The sequence below is a fragment of the Nyctereutes procyonoides genome, unplaced genomic scaffold (assembly GCF_905146905.1).
Source record: "Nyctereutes procyonoides isolate TBG_1078 unplaced genomic scaffold, NYPRO_anot_genome, whole genome shotgun sequence".
Classification (NCBI taxonomy): domain Eukaryota; kingdom Metazoa; phylum Chordata; class Mammalia; order Carnivora; family Canidae; genus Nyctereutes; species Nyctereutes procyonoides.
This window is the reverse complement of record NW_026575131.1, coordinates 40271230-40283623: the sequence shown is the minus strand read 5'-3', so window position 1 is coordinate 40283623 and position 12394 is coordinate 40271230. Positions and strand designations below refer to the sequence as shown.

At 52.7% G+C, this 12394-nt stretch overlaps 3 protein-coding genes across 8 annotated transcripts in view; 1 reads left to right on the top strand and 2 right to left on the bottom strand.

Annotated features, from left to right (window-relative positions):
- The first annotated feature begins 1175 nt into the window (after positions 1 to 1175).
- Positions 1176 to 2529, top strand: NDUFAF3 (NADH:ubiquinone oxidoreductase complex assembly factor 3). The gene is made up of 5 exons (XM_055342959.1): positions 1176 to 1484; positions 1580 to 1772; positions 1906 to 1972; positions 2085 to 2185; positions 2265 to 2529. Exons 1-5 carry the CDS (start codon positions 1408 to 1410, stop codon positions 2379 to 2381), a joined length of 555 nt encoding a protein of 184 aa, XP_055198934.1. The 5' UTR covers positions 1176 to 1407; the 3' UTR covers positions 2382 to 2529.
- Positions 2530 to 3099: 570 nt separating this feature from the next.
- IMPDH2 (inosine monophosphate dehydrogenase 2) lies at positions 3100 to 7949 on the bottom strand. 4 transcript variants are annotated; one of them, XM_055342954.1, is made up of 15 exons: positions 7775 to 7949; positions 7282 to 7330; positions 6961 to 7080; positions 6770 to 6844; positions 6277 to 6483; positions 5688 to 5775; positions 5415 to 5614; positions 5242 to 5332; positions 5046 to 5141; positions 4699 to 4770; positions 3899 to 4042; positions 3668 to 3812; positions 3427 to 3570; positions 3264 to 3347; positions 3100 to 3160 (listed from the first exon to the last, which is right to left on the bottom strand). In XM_055342954.1, exons 1-15 carry the CDS (start codon positions 7870 to 7872, stop codon positions 3139 to 3141), a joined length of 1635 nt encoding a protein of 544 aa, XP_055198929.1. In that variant the 5' UTR covers positions 7873 to 7949; the 3' UTR covers positions 3100 to 3138. The 4 variants fall into 4 exon arrangements, with proteins under 4 accessions (XP_055198929.1, XP_055198930.1, XP_055198931.1 ...); XM_055342955.1 differs by having other exon boundaries at positions 6961 to 7062; positions 7775 to 7948; XM_055342956.1 differs by lacking the exon at positions 4699 to 4770 and having other exon boundaries at positions 7775 to 7947.
- Positions 7950 to 8204: 255 nt separating this feature from the next.
- The window catches only part of QRICH1 (glutamine rich 1), a 52623-nt gene continuing 48433 nt past the window's right edge, over positions 8205 to 12394 (bottom strand). For all 3 annotated transcript variants that reach the window (XM_055342951.1, XM_055342952.1, XM_055342953.1), the window contains 4 exons: positions 11517 to 11625; positions 11011 to 11162; positions 10609 to 10699; positions 8205 to 9155 (listed from right to left, as the gene is read on the bottom strand). In XM_055342951.1, coding sequence (XP_055198926.1) covers positions 8963 to 9155; positions 10609 to 10699; positions 11011 to 11162; positions 11517 to 11625 — 545 coding nt within the window. In that variant the 3' untranslated portion in view covers positions 8205 to 8962. The remainder of the gene's footprint in view (positions 9156 to 10608; positions 10700 to 11010; positions 11163 to 11516; positions 11626 to 12394) is intronic.

Sequence of the window (12394 nt, the reverse complement as noted above, 5' to 3'; positions counted from 1 at the left end):
GGCGGGGCGATGGGTATGCCCCAGCGGGGGTGGTGGTGGTCCCTTGCCCTGGGGCCAGATCAGGACCCCCGATTCCCAGTACCAGAAGACGGACCTAGGAGTGAGGGTAAAACCGAGTGTAGTGGGAATGAGGCGCTCACCTGGGCCCCCAAACAATAGGAAGACTGGTGGGAGCCTCCCCTGGGACCGGTTCCGATCCGGATTAGACCCGCAGGGTAGGATTACGCCTGCTGGTCCCATGAAGCCAGGCCACCGTGCAGTGACGGTGACAGGGAGGGCTTCGGGATCGACCAAAAGAGAAACTTGCCTGTGGGGCCGGAGAGGAAGTAAACCCGCGCACCCGCCTCGGTGACACCCCCGCACCCGGGGCCCTTTGTCCCGTGACTCTGCCAGCGCCCGGACCGCCAGGGGCCCAGTAGCGGCGACGCGACCCACGGGCTCCATTGCGAGTCTTCCGCTTTGCCGAACCTCCCTCCCCCCACCCCCCAGCCCCGTGGGTAGCAGACGCGTCAACGTTCCCTTGAGGCCACGACACGGTGGGGGCGCGGAGATGCCTGAAACCCGCGCGGGCGCCAGCGACTCTCGCGCCAGTAGGCCCTCTGATTCGGCTCAAGACGGGGGGTCGGGGAATTCTCGGCCGCGAGCAGAGTGAGCGACGACAGGGAGATGCTCCAGCCGCTGTCTAGTTCAGTATCTGGTCCTGTCGGCCCGGTCGATCCCACCCGAAAAGCCACAAACTCCCTACTTCGGCGTTCCCTTCCGCTGGCCGGGGCCGCAGACTCGGAGCCATTTTAAGGCGAAACCAATCAGCCCCGCCCCCTCGCGCTGCCGAGAAGCCAATCCACGCGCAGCCACGCCCCAGGAGACGCGCGGCGGCGACGCCAACGGTCGCGCGGGTGACGGTTAGGGAGGGGCGTGACTCGCTGGAGAGCGAGGGAAACCTGAGCCCGCCGCCCCGCCCTGGGAACCCGACGCCCCAAAGCCTGGGATTAGGGGATTGGAGGCTGGCCCCCACGCCCTGAGCAGGTGTGCGGGACTCGACCAGGTGCGCGGCCGCTCCGCCCCAGTCCCCAAGAGCCCTTCGTAATGGCTGAGAGCCGGGGACCAGGTTGTGGCGGGGGCCGAGGCTGCACTCTGAGGCCTGCCGCGCCACCAGGTGTCTGGCTCCCCCAGGACGGTCTGCGGGGACCCGGGGCGGGGCGGGCGGCAGGTGCAGACACCGGAGCCGCGCTGGGGGATGGGCCCTCCTGGGACAATTGGCATCAGTTGAGTCCCTCAAAATCCTGCGCCGGGGCAGCCGACCTGCGCGGTGCCCTCCGGGACGCAGGGGGCGCTGTCGCCACGCCGCGGTGGGCTCCGCCACGACCCGACTGACCCAGCGCCGGCCTCCCAGCAAGTTGGTCCGCCATGGTCGCCGCGTTCGTGCTTCGCGGCCTATGCCGAGCGCAAGCGGCGTTGCGCTGCGCCCCAGCCGAGCTGCTGTGGTGAGCGTCCCTGATTCTCCTGCCCTCACCCCTCGGCCGGCGATCGCGGCCCGGCCCCTCCTGGCCCCCTAGGCCCTGAGCATACCCCTCCGCAGGGTCCCACAGCGAGGGCATCGGCTCACGCCGGCGGACGACGAGCTGTATCAGCGGACGCGCATCTCCCTGCTGCAGCGCGAGTCCCCGCAGTCCATGTATATCGACAGCTACAGCAGCCGCGGCTTCATGGTCAATGGAAATCGCGTCCTTGGGCCCTGCGCGCTGCTCCCGCACTCGGTGGTGCAGTGGAACGTGAGCAGTGAGGAGGCGGAGGGCCAGGGTCCCCGGCAAACTTGGCTTTTTCATTACCCCTTTGTGGCGCAGGTAAGGGCTCTGTGGGGAAAACTGCGCGAACTTGTGTTTAACCTGCCTCCTCCCAACACAGGTAGGAACTCACCGGGACATCATCGAAGAAAGCTTCTCGCTCTTCTGGTTGCTGGAGCCCCGAATAGGTACTGGTGAAGGGGAGGGCTGAGGTGCTTCCAGCCCTAGAGAGCCAAAAGCCACCCCGCCCCAGCTTCCCCACACACCTGCCATTGGCTAGTGGTGGTCGTCTTTTCCTAGAGATTGTTGTGGTGGGCACCGGAGACCGGACTGAACGGCTGCAGCCCCAGGTGCTGCAAGCCCTGAAGCAGCGGGGCATCGCGGTGGAAGTACAGGATACGGTAAGTCCTGCCACTGGGGAGTGCTGAGCAGGGCCCAGGCCTGGCCTTAGCCAAGCTGATGCAGGCTTTCTCTTTGCAGCCCAATGCCTGTGCCACTTTCAACTTCCTGTGTCATGAAGGCCGAGTAACAGGAGCTGCTCTTATTCCTCCACCTGGAGGGACTATGCTCACATCTTTGGCACAAGCTCCAGAGTGAACCAGCAGGAACCGACCTAACCTATCCAGGAAGGCTCTGGCACTTGTTCCAGAGCGCAGGGGTTTGCAGCGCTCTCACTAGCCCTTCCCCCTTTGGCACTGTAACTTTTGTCTTTCTTGCCAGCAAATTAATAATTTAATCCACTTTTCCCATTTTGTATTAGATGTGTTGCTGGCCAGGAGGAGCCACAGGTTCAGTGGGCTCATGGTGGGAGTTGTGAAGAAATCATTTATCTAGACTACTTAGCTTCTCAGAGGCAGGAGACAGTGTAGGCACCTGTTAAAACTGCAAATCTACCTAACTTGCTCACATGCAGGTTTGAGGGGACCTCAGTGCTTTCTCCACAAGGCCCTTGGGGATTCGAGTTAGAGACTACATATGTGGGTCTTAGCCTGGTCCCATGTGGCCTAGCAGGAAGCCCTATCAATGGGTGCCAGTCCAAAGCCTCCATGGACTATTCCATGACCTGTCCTAAGCAGCCACAATGTGAGACTGAACCCTTAGGAGCCAGAACTGGCCAGACCTACCTTGTGAGCTGCTCAGGAGGGACTTTCTGAATCTAGAACTAGTATCTCCTTCCAGATCCAAGGAATATCCTGGCTTCCGGGTCTGAAGACTTTCCCTACAAATGAGTGTTGTGTTTGTGTGCATCTGTGATATTGGCCACCACATCTGCCTGTAGATCTCAAAGATCAGGCATCATTTTTTTTTCCCCAAACTTTTATTGAAAAACCAAGGGGGTATGCTGTATCCATTTTCAGAAAAGCCTCTTCTCGTACCTGTAAGGAGAATAACCAGCTTTGAGGTAGGGGCAGGAGGAAGGAGGCATGGCAGAAACCTCTGCCCCAAGGGTAGGTGGGTACAAAAGGGTCCACCACTTACGAATGGAGGCTGTGGACACCACCTTCCACCTGAGCTGAGGATGTTCTCTTCTCAAACTTGAGTTCTCCAGAATACATCATGGCTCTGAAGAGGTGCAAGTATCAGATGGGGTACCTAACCTTCAACTAGCTCCTCTACCCATCTCCCAGCTCCCCAGGCTTACCGGACTTGGGTCAAACTCTTGGCACCAATGTCCTGGCAGGAGTGCTGGATGCCAGCGATCAGGTAGGGGACAAATTTGTGGATGGACCCTTTGTCTTGCACAGCCCCAGACACCCCCTGGGCCACCTTAATTTTATCAGCTTCGCTGTAGGGAGAGGCAAGACAACATAGGAAAGGTCAAGGATGGATAAGGTTATCAGTACAAGGCTGTCAGCATAGGGTAACTTGTCTTCCTGTCCTACCTGAAATACCGGTTTTGGCTGCTGAGATGCTTGTCCATGGCATCAAGAGACCCCATACCACGGTATTTCTTTAGGCGGATTCCATCAGAAAAGAAGTACTCGCCAGGGGCCTCAGTGGTAGCAGCCAGGAGGGAGCCCATCATGACTATGGACAGATAGGAGTGATGGGAGCAGACCCTGAGTGGCACTGGGGAAGGAATCCCACCAGACTCCCTGGGTGCTGGGCCTCACCTGTGGAGGCCCCAAGGGCCAAGGCTTTGGCAATATGACCCACATTTTGGATTCCTCCATCAGCAATGACAGGAACACCAAAGCGCCTTGCATATTCTGACACCTTGTACACTGCTGTTGCCTGGGGCCGCCCACAGGCTAACACTATTGAGAAATGGAACAGATGGGTGGGTGGAATTAATGGGGACAGGCAAGGGGCCCTGTGGCCGTAACTCAGTACCCAGGAGCTCTCAAGATACACCTGTACCAGGACTGCAGCCTGGTTGAAAAAAGTCATGTCTGGAATGGCTGCTGCCCCATCTGCCTTCAACAGTTCAAACAGCTGTGATGGCCTCCACTTAACCCTGCGTGTGCGCGTGCATGTGTACATGGCCCAGGGCAGCCTCAGGCACATGCAGTCAGCAGCCGGGAAAAAGCCCCCACCCAACTGGTATCAAGTGGGGGTAGGGGTTACCGTGCAGTTAGTACCCAGAGGTCCACCACTCCCTCCCTGCATGGTTGGCAGCTTGGGCAAAATCAGGGCAGTGGTCACGTGGAAGGGAGAGCTTGTTGGTCCTTGAGCTGTGCCTACTGTAGGAAATGTGGGCAGACTAGGGCATACCTGGGGAAGAAGGTCCCCTATGAGCACCCCAGTAAGAGGAAGGAGCTGTGTTCTCCAGCAGCCCCCAAAACCATGGTCTGTCATTCAGTTTGCCCTGCCCACCCAACAGCACCACAAACCCCGGGAGCTACAGCTACAGTCAACCAAGCAGCCGGGCAGTGGGCAGCTGGGCCGGGCCAGTGGGCCGGGCTGGACTTACTATAGCAGCCCTTGACAGTAGAAGGGCATTTGGGGCTGTGGGACTTTATGTCTGGAGGGATCTTGGGAGCCACTAAATAAAACAAACAGACCAGAGTTTAGAGAGGGTGCATAGCAGGAGCAAGAAGGCCAGGCTAGGCAAGGGGGAAGGGGCAGGGAGTGGCAGGTGAGGAATGACGAGCTCGTCTTCCAGCCATGTCATCCATTCAAGGGGCCTTTTTGGCCCTGGATTGCCCCTATTGGGAGGACTCAGTATAGTTTCCACAGAGTGCTTGGCTTTGGGCCATATGGGGCTAAGGGTCCTGCTGAAGCCAGGGCCTCTGAGGGTCCCACTGAAGCATTTCCTACCTTCCTGGGTGATGCAGATGGAGCCACTGCCCATGCCCACCCGCAGGGCATCTACACCAGCATCAATGAGATTCTTGGCCTGAGCAGCCGTGACCACTATAGTAAGGAACAGTAAAAGGCTTGTGTGAAGGTCTGAGTGGGAGTCTAGCTCTCCTAATTCTTATTCTACATCCTTGGGTGCCCAGTCTTGCCTCACCATTGCCTCCAATAACCTGGAGAGTGGGGTATTTCTCTTTGATGTACTTGATCATGTTGATCTGGAAGATGGAGTTTCCCTGCGAAGAATCCTGGGATAGGGAGAAAGATTCAGTGAGACTGATAATATGACAGCTGTCCCAACCACCACACCCTGCCTGTGCAAGAGCTCACCAAAACCACTACATCCACACCAGCCTGAGCTAGCAAGTCCAGCCGGTACTTGTCATCTTCATGAGTGCCAATGGCTGCTCCACATAGCAGCTGCTTCTTGGCATCTTTGGAGGCCAGTGGGTAATCTCGGTTTTTCTTCAGGTCTGTCCGGGCAATGATGGCTACCAGCTCATCATCTTCATTTACAATGGGTAACTTTCCTGGGGGTAGGGAAGGTACATAAATCAGAACGCTGGTCTTTGGTTCCAGAACCCTTCCACCTGCAGAACTCACCCTTCTTGCTGCGCTGAAGAATTTCATTTGCTTCCTTCAGTGTGATGCCTGCAGGGGCTACCACCAAGTCTTCCCTCTTCGTCATGATCTATAAGGGAGGGGAGCTCTGAGAAAGGGCCAGAGACCAGACCTCCCAACAGACCCTGCCCTAACTTGGATGATGTTCCACATACCACCATGATCCTACCTTGTACTCAAACCACCTTAAGTGAACCCAATAGCTAGTCTAGCAATATAGTAGCATGGGTGAAAATTAAGTAGAAAAGACAATATGGTACACAGAACATCCTGTTACATAATAGAGAAAGAAGGGCCATGCCAGAGCAATGACAAGAGGAGGCCAAAGTTGGTCCTTGAGCACTGACCCCACCTTGGGAGTGGCAACTTAGCATGTGTGCTGGCAAACACTTGGGCAGATTGAGAACATCTGGTGGGGAAGAACTCCAGGAACTCTATGAAGGGGTCAGACAGTTGGCAGGGCATTCACCTTTCCTGGAAGCAGAGGCCCCCAGAGATGCCATTCAGGCAACAGATGGTGTCTTAAGCCTTGGCCACCAGAACTTGGCTTTGCTTTGTCAGTTGCACTCACCTCTTCCAAAAACCGGTCATGTTCCTCTTCCTTGAGAAAATCTATGTCCCTTGAGGAAATGATGCCCACCAAACGGCTCCCCATCCGGCCTGTATCGGTGATTGGGATACCGCAGAATCCGTGCCGGGCTTTGGCTTCAAACACATCTCGCACTCGATCCTTGGGGCTGAGGACCACAGGGTCTGTAATGAACCCCTGCTCGTATTTCTGGAAGGGATGGTAAGAACATTTCTGAACCACATTTACCAGTTTGAAGCCTGGGGTCTCTGCCAACTCCCCCTCTGGCAGTACCATATGACCAAATCACAGTTCAAACATGAGTGGGCTATAGGTACTATCCACCCGGTCCTCTTCTGTTGCCTAGGACACAGGGTCTAATGAACCCCAAAGTGGGGAAGAAAGGACCCTAAAGAGAATAAATCCCCCACTTCCACCCCACTCCACCTCAGTGCAATTCCCAGGAGCTCTTGACCATGATCCTTGCCCTTCTGACCTTCACTTTCCGAACTTCGTTGGCTTGGAACTCAGGTGTACAGTTGTGGTGGATGAAGCCAATACCACCTGTAAGCTACACGATAAACAAAAGGTAAAAAAAAAAAAAAAAGACAAAGCAGCATGGCTGTGTAGGTCTTTGGGGAAAAGTGTGAGGCCCCTTCTTTTGTCCTTCCACCCCATGATGCTCACCGCCATTGCTATGGCCATGCCAGCTTCTGTGACTGTGTCCATGGGTGAGGAAACCAGTGGGGTCTTCAGAGTGATCTTTTTGGTCAGAGCAGAAGTCAGGTCCTGAGGAAATACAGCCAGCTAATGTGGAAAAACACCTCATATGCCTCAGGATGGTGTCAGGTCCCCCATAAACCGAGTACTCTGTATGACCTGCATGCCAATAAGATTTCCAAAGAATCCACCCGCATGCCCAAACCTGATGTGGTAGCCAAAAGACCAGGGAAAACAAGTACCTTACCCAACCTTGACGCTCAGGACCCAATTTCTGGCCATACTCACCACCTGGTCTGCAGTGAAGTCGATGTACCCAGGGAGAATGAGAAAGTCACTACGGGGGAGGGGAGTGAATTGGGAATAAGGCTCAGGATTAGGGCAGCCTGAGATTCCATCCCCATAGATCATGTCATAAGGCATTTGGGCCTAGAGAGCACTGACCTAGCCCGTGTCAAGGCAGGGCAGACAAATCACAAGGTGGAGATGGAGTCAGGACCTTTTCTGCCACCTAGCTGTCATCAGCGACCCTGGCACCCTGACAACTCCATGTGCTGAGAGAATGGAGCTTCTAGTCTGGAATCTCAAGCACTGCCAAGATGCCTCCTCCATCCCGCCCCACTTCAGATCTATCAAACGGAACCCCAGAGACGGGAAGGGGATTTTCCGGAACCTGTCTCCCATGCCCAGGTCCAAGCGGGTTCAGAGGAAAACCCCACCCGGCCTCCCAGGCCAGCGCGCCACCCCACTCCTCGCCCAGGTGAGCCCGCTAGGCCCGCACTTGTAGGTGAGGCCATCCCCGCAGTTGAACAGCTGCTGTGCTGTGAGCCCGTCGTCTGGCACGTAGGACGTGCCCCCGCTAATCAGGTAGTCGGCCATGGCCAGCACCGGGCAAAGCCGCGTGTGTCCGAAGACCGCGCCGCAGAGGCCTCTGCCGTCTGGGCCGCGCCAATATAAACCCGCGGATATCGTCACTGCGTCCTGCGCGCCGCTAACGTCAGGACGCAGTGCGAACAGGCGGAGCCCGCACGCTTCCAGGGCGGAGCTACCGAAAGAACGCATGCGCAAAGCGCGCCGTAGGAGTACAGACGCGAGTGTTCCCGAAGCTTCCCCCTCCCACAGGACTGTGACCCGTTCAATTAGCAGGCAAGATTTGCTTCTAATGGCCCGCCAGGTTCTTCCCAAATAAAGAGTCGATGTTCACTAGCATGTTGAAAAGACGTGCTTGTCATTCTTAATAAACAACTAGATTAAGAATACATAAGAGAAACAGAGTGGTATCTTTATATGATACACAAGTGTATGTTACAAGAATTCCATCAGGCACAGGAGCCTCAGGTTTAAGGCCTCAATGTTAGGCCAAAAAAAAAAAAAAAAAGGCATGGTAAAGTTTTTACTTTAACATCTAAAATGTCACTTGTCATAAAGGAGGGTGTAATAGAAATTGTCTTTAATAAATCATAATTGAAGTTCCCCTCATTTTCCTTCCATTAAGATGCTAAGTTTATGTCTGAGCATGAAGAAAGTAAAGACCATGGCTCCCCTGTGGTCAACGACGTCTGCCAGTCAGAGTGGAAGCCAGCTGGGGAGATTCCCTGGAGGGTCCGTCACTAATTCCATCTTTCTGGAGTAAGGGAAGGGGCCATATTTCTCCTAACAGTCCGAGCCCTTTCCCCAGGCCCCAGACAAAAAAGAAAAAGCCAGCCAGCAACTTTCTAGGACATCTGGCTTTCAGGAAACCCAGAGCCCCCCACGGGCTGAGAAATCTGCTGCAGCAGATTTACGGTGACGCACAGAAGGCAAAGTTTCCTTTTACATTTTAAACAGAAGCAGTCTGAAAGGCTTCATAACTACACCAATTAAAAAAAAAAAAAGAAAGAAAGAAAAAATGGAGGCCTCTTCTTTAGTGTGAAAGTCTGTCCATTTTTTTTTTCCTGGATCATCTCCCTTGCACCATGGCTTAGGGATCTCAGTGCATGGTGCTTGCGTTGGCCACTGCAATGGCCTCCTGAATTTCTCGTATCACCAGGATCCGAGTCAGCATCTGTCCCATCTGCTCTCTGCTGATAGGCTGGACCGAGTACCAGATTGGGCTATTGGGGGCCACCACTGGCTCAGGCGTCAGATAAAACGTGTCATTCCGGCCTTTCACACTCTGGGGGCTGAAAAATATTATCAGTAAAAGCTGGGTAAAACCACAACAGTCCCAACCCTCCCACCCTAGAATCATCCAGATGTTGTATGCAAAAGGTGAGAAGACAGGAGCTCTTGAAGGTATGATGGCATAGCTACTGAATTCCACGCAGTCAACTCACATTACCTCTAGGACCTCCTTTGGGGATACTGCCAATACCAGTAATAGGCTGCCTCCCTTCAGCAACTCCCTCACATGCCACACGCTGTGATTTCTCTAACCACCTGCCTCACTCAGTACGCCAGAGATCATCTACTTGAATCCAACATATCCCACTTGGAATCAATTTTACCACCTACAAGGTCCTTTCTACGTCTTTGCTTATTATGTTGTTTACTCAAATGATTGGCAATTCCTAACCTAAATTTTACATAAGGGACTCTGCCTTCCCAGCTTGGCTATGATGCTGGGACCCTTAGCTGGGCTCACCCTCCCCCTCCTCAATGTTGTGCTGTACTTAGCCCACGGCACCCTCTTGCCCATCCACTCAAGATTTATCAAAAAAGGGTCACTGTGTGCCAGGCCTGTACTAGGTGCTGGTGTTCAAGAAATAAGCACTAGGTGCTGGTATTCAAGAAATAAGCAGGATCCAAGACTCCCTACCTTATGGCGCTTATAGATAAGAGATGGTCAACAATTAAATATTTATATAAATACACATAAAATGACAATCAGTGAGAAGTTCTACAGAGGAAACAGCCCAAAAGAACAGATAGAGAATCTGGAAATGTTTCCCTGATAAAGCTGTTTCAAGAAGAGGGAGAGATAGGAGCCAACTGGCCAAATATGGGGGTGGGGAGGGGAGGCCTCATCAACAGGGAAAATTTCTATGCTGAGGCCTGGAGGCAGGGAGAACATGACACCCTTCAGTGGAGAGGAGCCAGTGCGGCTAGAAAGCCAAAAACTACAAGGATGTGAGAATTAGCAGTGGGGAATATACATATGCCCTTGTTGGCAAGATTTGGATCACTCTTTCTCTATACCATAAATTTAAACCACTGAAGGTTTTAATCTAAATAATATAAGATCTATAACATAGAAAGATGATTTTGGCATTGCTGTAAAGATAACACGCCAAACTGCCAAGGGCAATAGAGTAAAAGCCAAGGAAAGGAAACCCCGATACTGATGTTGCTAGTTGCTATCTTCAAGGCCAGGAAGATGGAAGGCCATGCCATGTGATGGAGGTTGCTCTTCTATACTTTCCTCCATCTACCTTTATTCCTCTCTTCAGGACAGGAGACCATATAAAGATCACAATGCTAGTCATTTCATATGCTTTGAGGAAATCAATCAGGTTGCTTCTATATTTAGTTTTTTGGAGTATGTTTTTACTCTCAGTTTGGGATTAAAGAATGCCTTGTACACAGATACAGTGCACACACGCACACAGTCATCCAGCCACCATAAAGCTTCCTCACCATTTAAAGAGGTAGAAATCGTAGAGCTTGATGGGACATCTCAGTGGATTCTCTGGATTTTCCGTCTGTTCTGCATACATGTCATCTGTAACTATAAAACATACCCCCACCACCAGAGACATGGCATGAGACTGCCTTAGCTCAGGCCCAGATTAGGAACCTTAGGTTTCTAGCCATCCCAACTGGACTTACTGGGAGGGGAAAGGGTGTGAGGCATGAAGTGGAAAAAGCACAATTGTTTCTGGGGCATCTCTGTTTTTAAGAGTTTGAAGTTTCTAGGTAGGGAAAAGGAAATGGAGAATTCCTATCCAGCAAATCCCAATCTTCACACTCAACACTAACCCCCCCCCCCATGCACAAGGGCAGGGCAGGACAAGTTACACCTGTTTCTGCAGCCCTTACCTTTTTGGCCAGTCTGGTGTATCCCAAGAGCCTTCAGGTACCGAATACTCGTGCTTTTATCCTTAGGATTAGAGGGGTTCTTCTTTGTCTGTCGCAAAACCTTGGAGAAGGCCAGCTTCATGTGCTGGTCCACTGTCTTCAACAGGAAGTATCTGCACCACAAGTGAAAGCAAGGCAAAGGGAAGGGTGCCAGGAGGAGACTATGACTTACCCTCTACCATCGGTGCCTCAGAGGAGCCGCTGCACACACTCCCAGGATCTGGTCAGGCCCATACCCAAAAACACTGTCTAGTGGAGGAACCACATCAAGACTGATGGCAGGGGTCTGGCAAGACTGCCTCACTGGTCACCACACAAATGTAGCCAAATGGGTCTGAAGGCTTTCAGTAGCCCAGAGGCTTTCAAATATGTGTCAAAGGAATTCCTAGATCTACCTAGATAGTTTCCACCCTCTTCACTGGGCAAATGCCAGCAGTGGCTAAGCATGGAGCTTCTAGAACACTTACTTGGTGTTAAAGAACATGAGGGTGGTCAGCAGGGTAGAAGGGGAGTGAGCCCCGAGCTGCTTGCACTCCCACAGCATCTCCTCAGTCACGTGGCTGGGCAGGACATAGCCTAGGAGGAATAGAGCACTGCTACAACAAGAGGATGGCAGGTGGGCCCTCAGAGGTGCAGGATGGGAGGTGGGAGGCACAAGGACCACAGAAGAGTACAAGTTTAACCAGAAAAATCTCCCTAGGGAATGGCAGAATCATCTGGAAGCTTGTTAAAACACATGGCTGAATCCCAGCCCAAATTTCTGGGATGGGACCTGATGATGTGCATTTCTAACAAATTCCTGAGAAACACTGCCCTATATGGTTGCTCTTACCTGATGTTAATTGTTCCTCTAATCCAAGGTTAAAGTGGGGCAAAAGAATAGTGAAACATCCAAAACTATAAATCAAACTCTGCATACATTCATACTTCTCTAGAGTACAAAGCTTTCATCATATTTTCAGGTGTCAAGGGCCCAAAGAACTGGTATGGGTACCCCTGTTTGCCCTTGCTAAACTTCTCACATTTTCCACCTCTAGAAAGCAAACTCATTCTTATTCCCTCTCTGGATAAAGGGGAGAATGATACTCAGAACTACTGTAGGATTCCCTGACAGGGCAGGTTTTACTTTAAGATGCTGGTTTGTAAGTGAACTGAGAGTTGGGCAGGGGCAAAGGCCAGTGTTTGATTAAAAACCCTGTGCAGCCAGGTCTACACCAAAGGATGAGAATACCTGAGTTGATCACCAAGCCCCCTTCATGTGTTCATTCAACAGTTAATATACAAGTGTTTGTGTACCAGGCACTGAGGCCATGGTGAAGGCATTCTCCTGGGGAGTTTCAGGATT

Bases quoted from the DNA above. Each gene is read 5' to 3' on its own strand.
- IMPDH2 (XM_055342954.1), bottom strand. From the start codon at position 7,872: ATGGCCGACTACCTGATTAGCGGGGGCACGTCCTACGTGCCAGACGAC. The intron at 5,142-5,241 runs GTGAGGCAAGAC...TCCTTACTATAG, and splicing joins CCAGGTTATTGGAGGCAATG to TGGTCACGGCTGCTCAGGCC. The intron at 4,771-5,045 runs GTAGGAAATGCT...TGTTTTATTTAG, and splicing joins CATCTGCATCACCCAGGAAG to TGGCTCCCAAGATCCCTCCA.
- NDUFAF3 (XM_055342959.1), top strand. From the start codon at position 1,408: ATGGTCGCCGCGTTCGTGCTTCGCGGCCTATGCCGAGCGCAAGCGGCG. The intron at 1,973-2,084 runs GTACTGGTGAAG...GTCTTTTCCTAG, and splicing joins GTTGCTGGAGCCCCGAATAG to AGATTGTTGTGGTGGGCACC. The intron at 2,186-2,264 runs GTAAGTCCTGCC...TTCTCTTTGCAG, and splicing joins CGGTGGAAGTACAGGATACG to CCCAATGCCTGTGCCACTTT.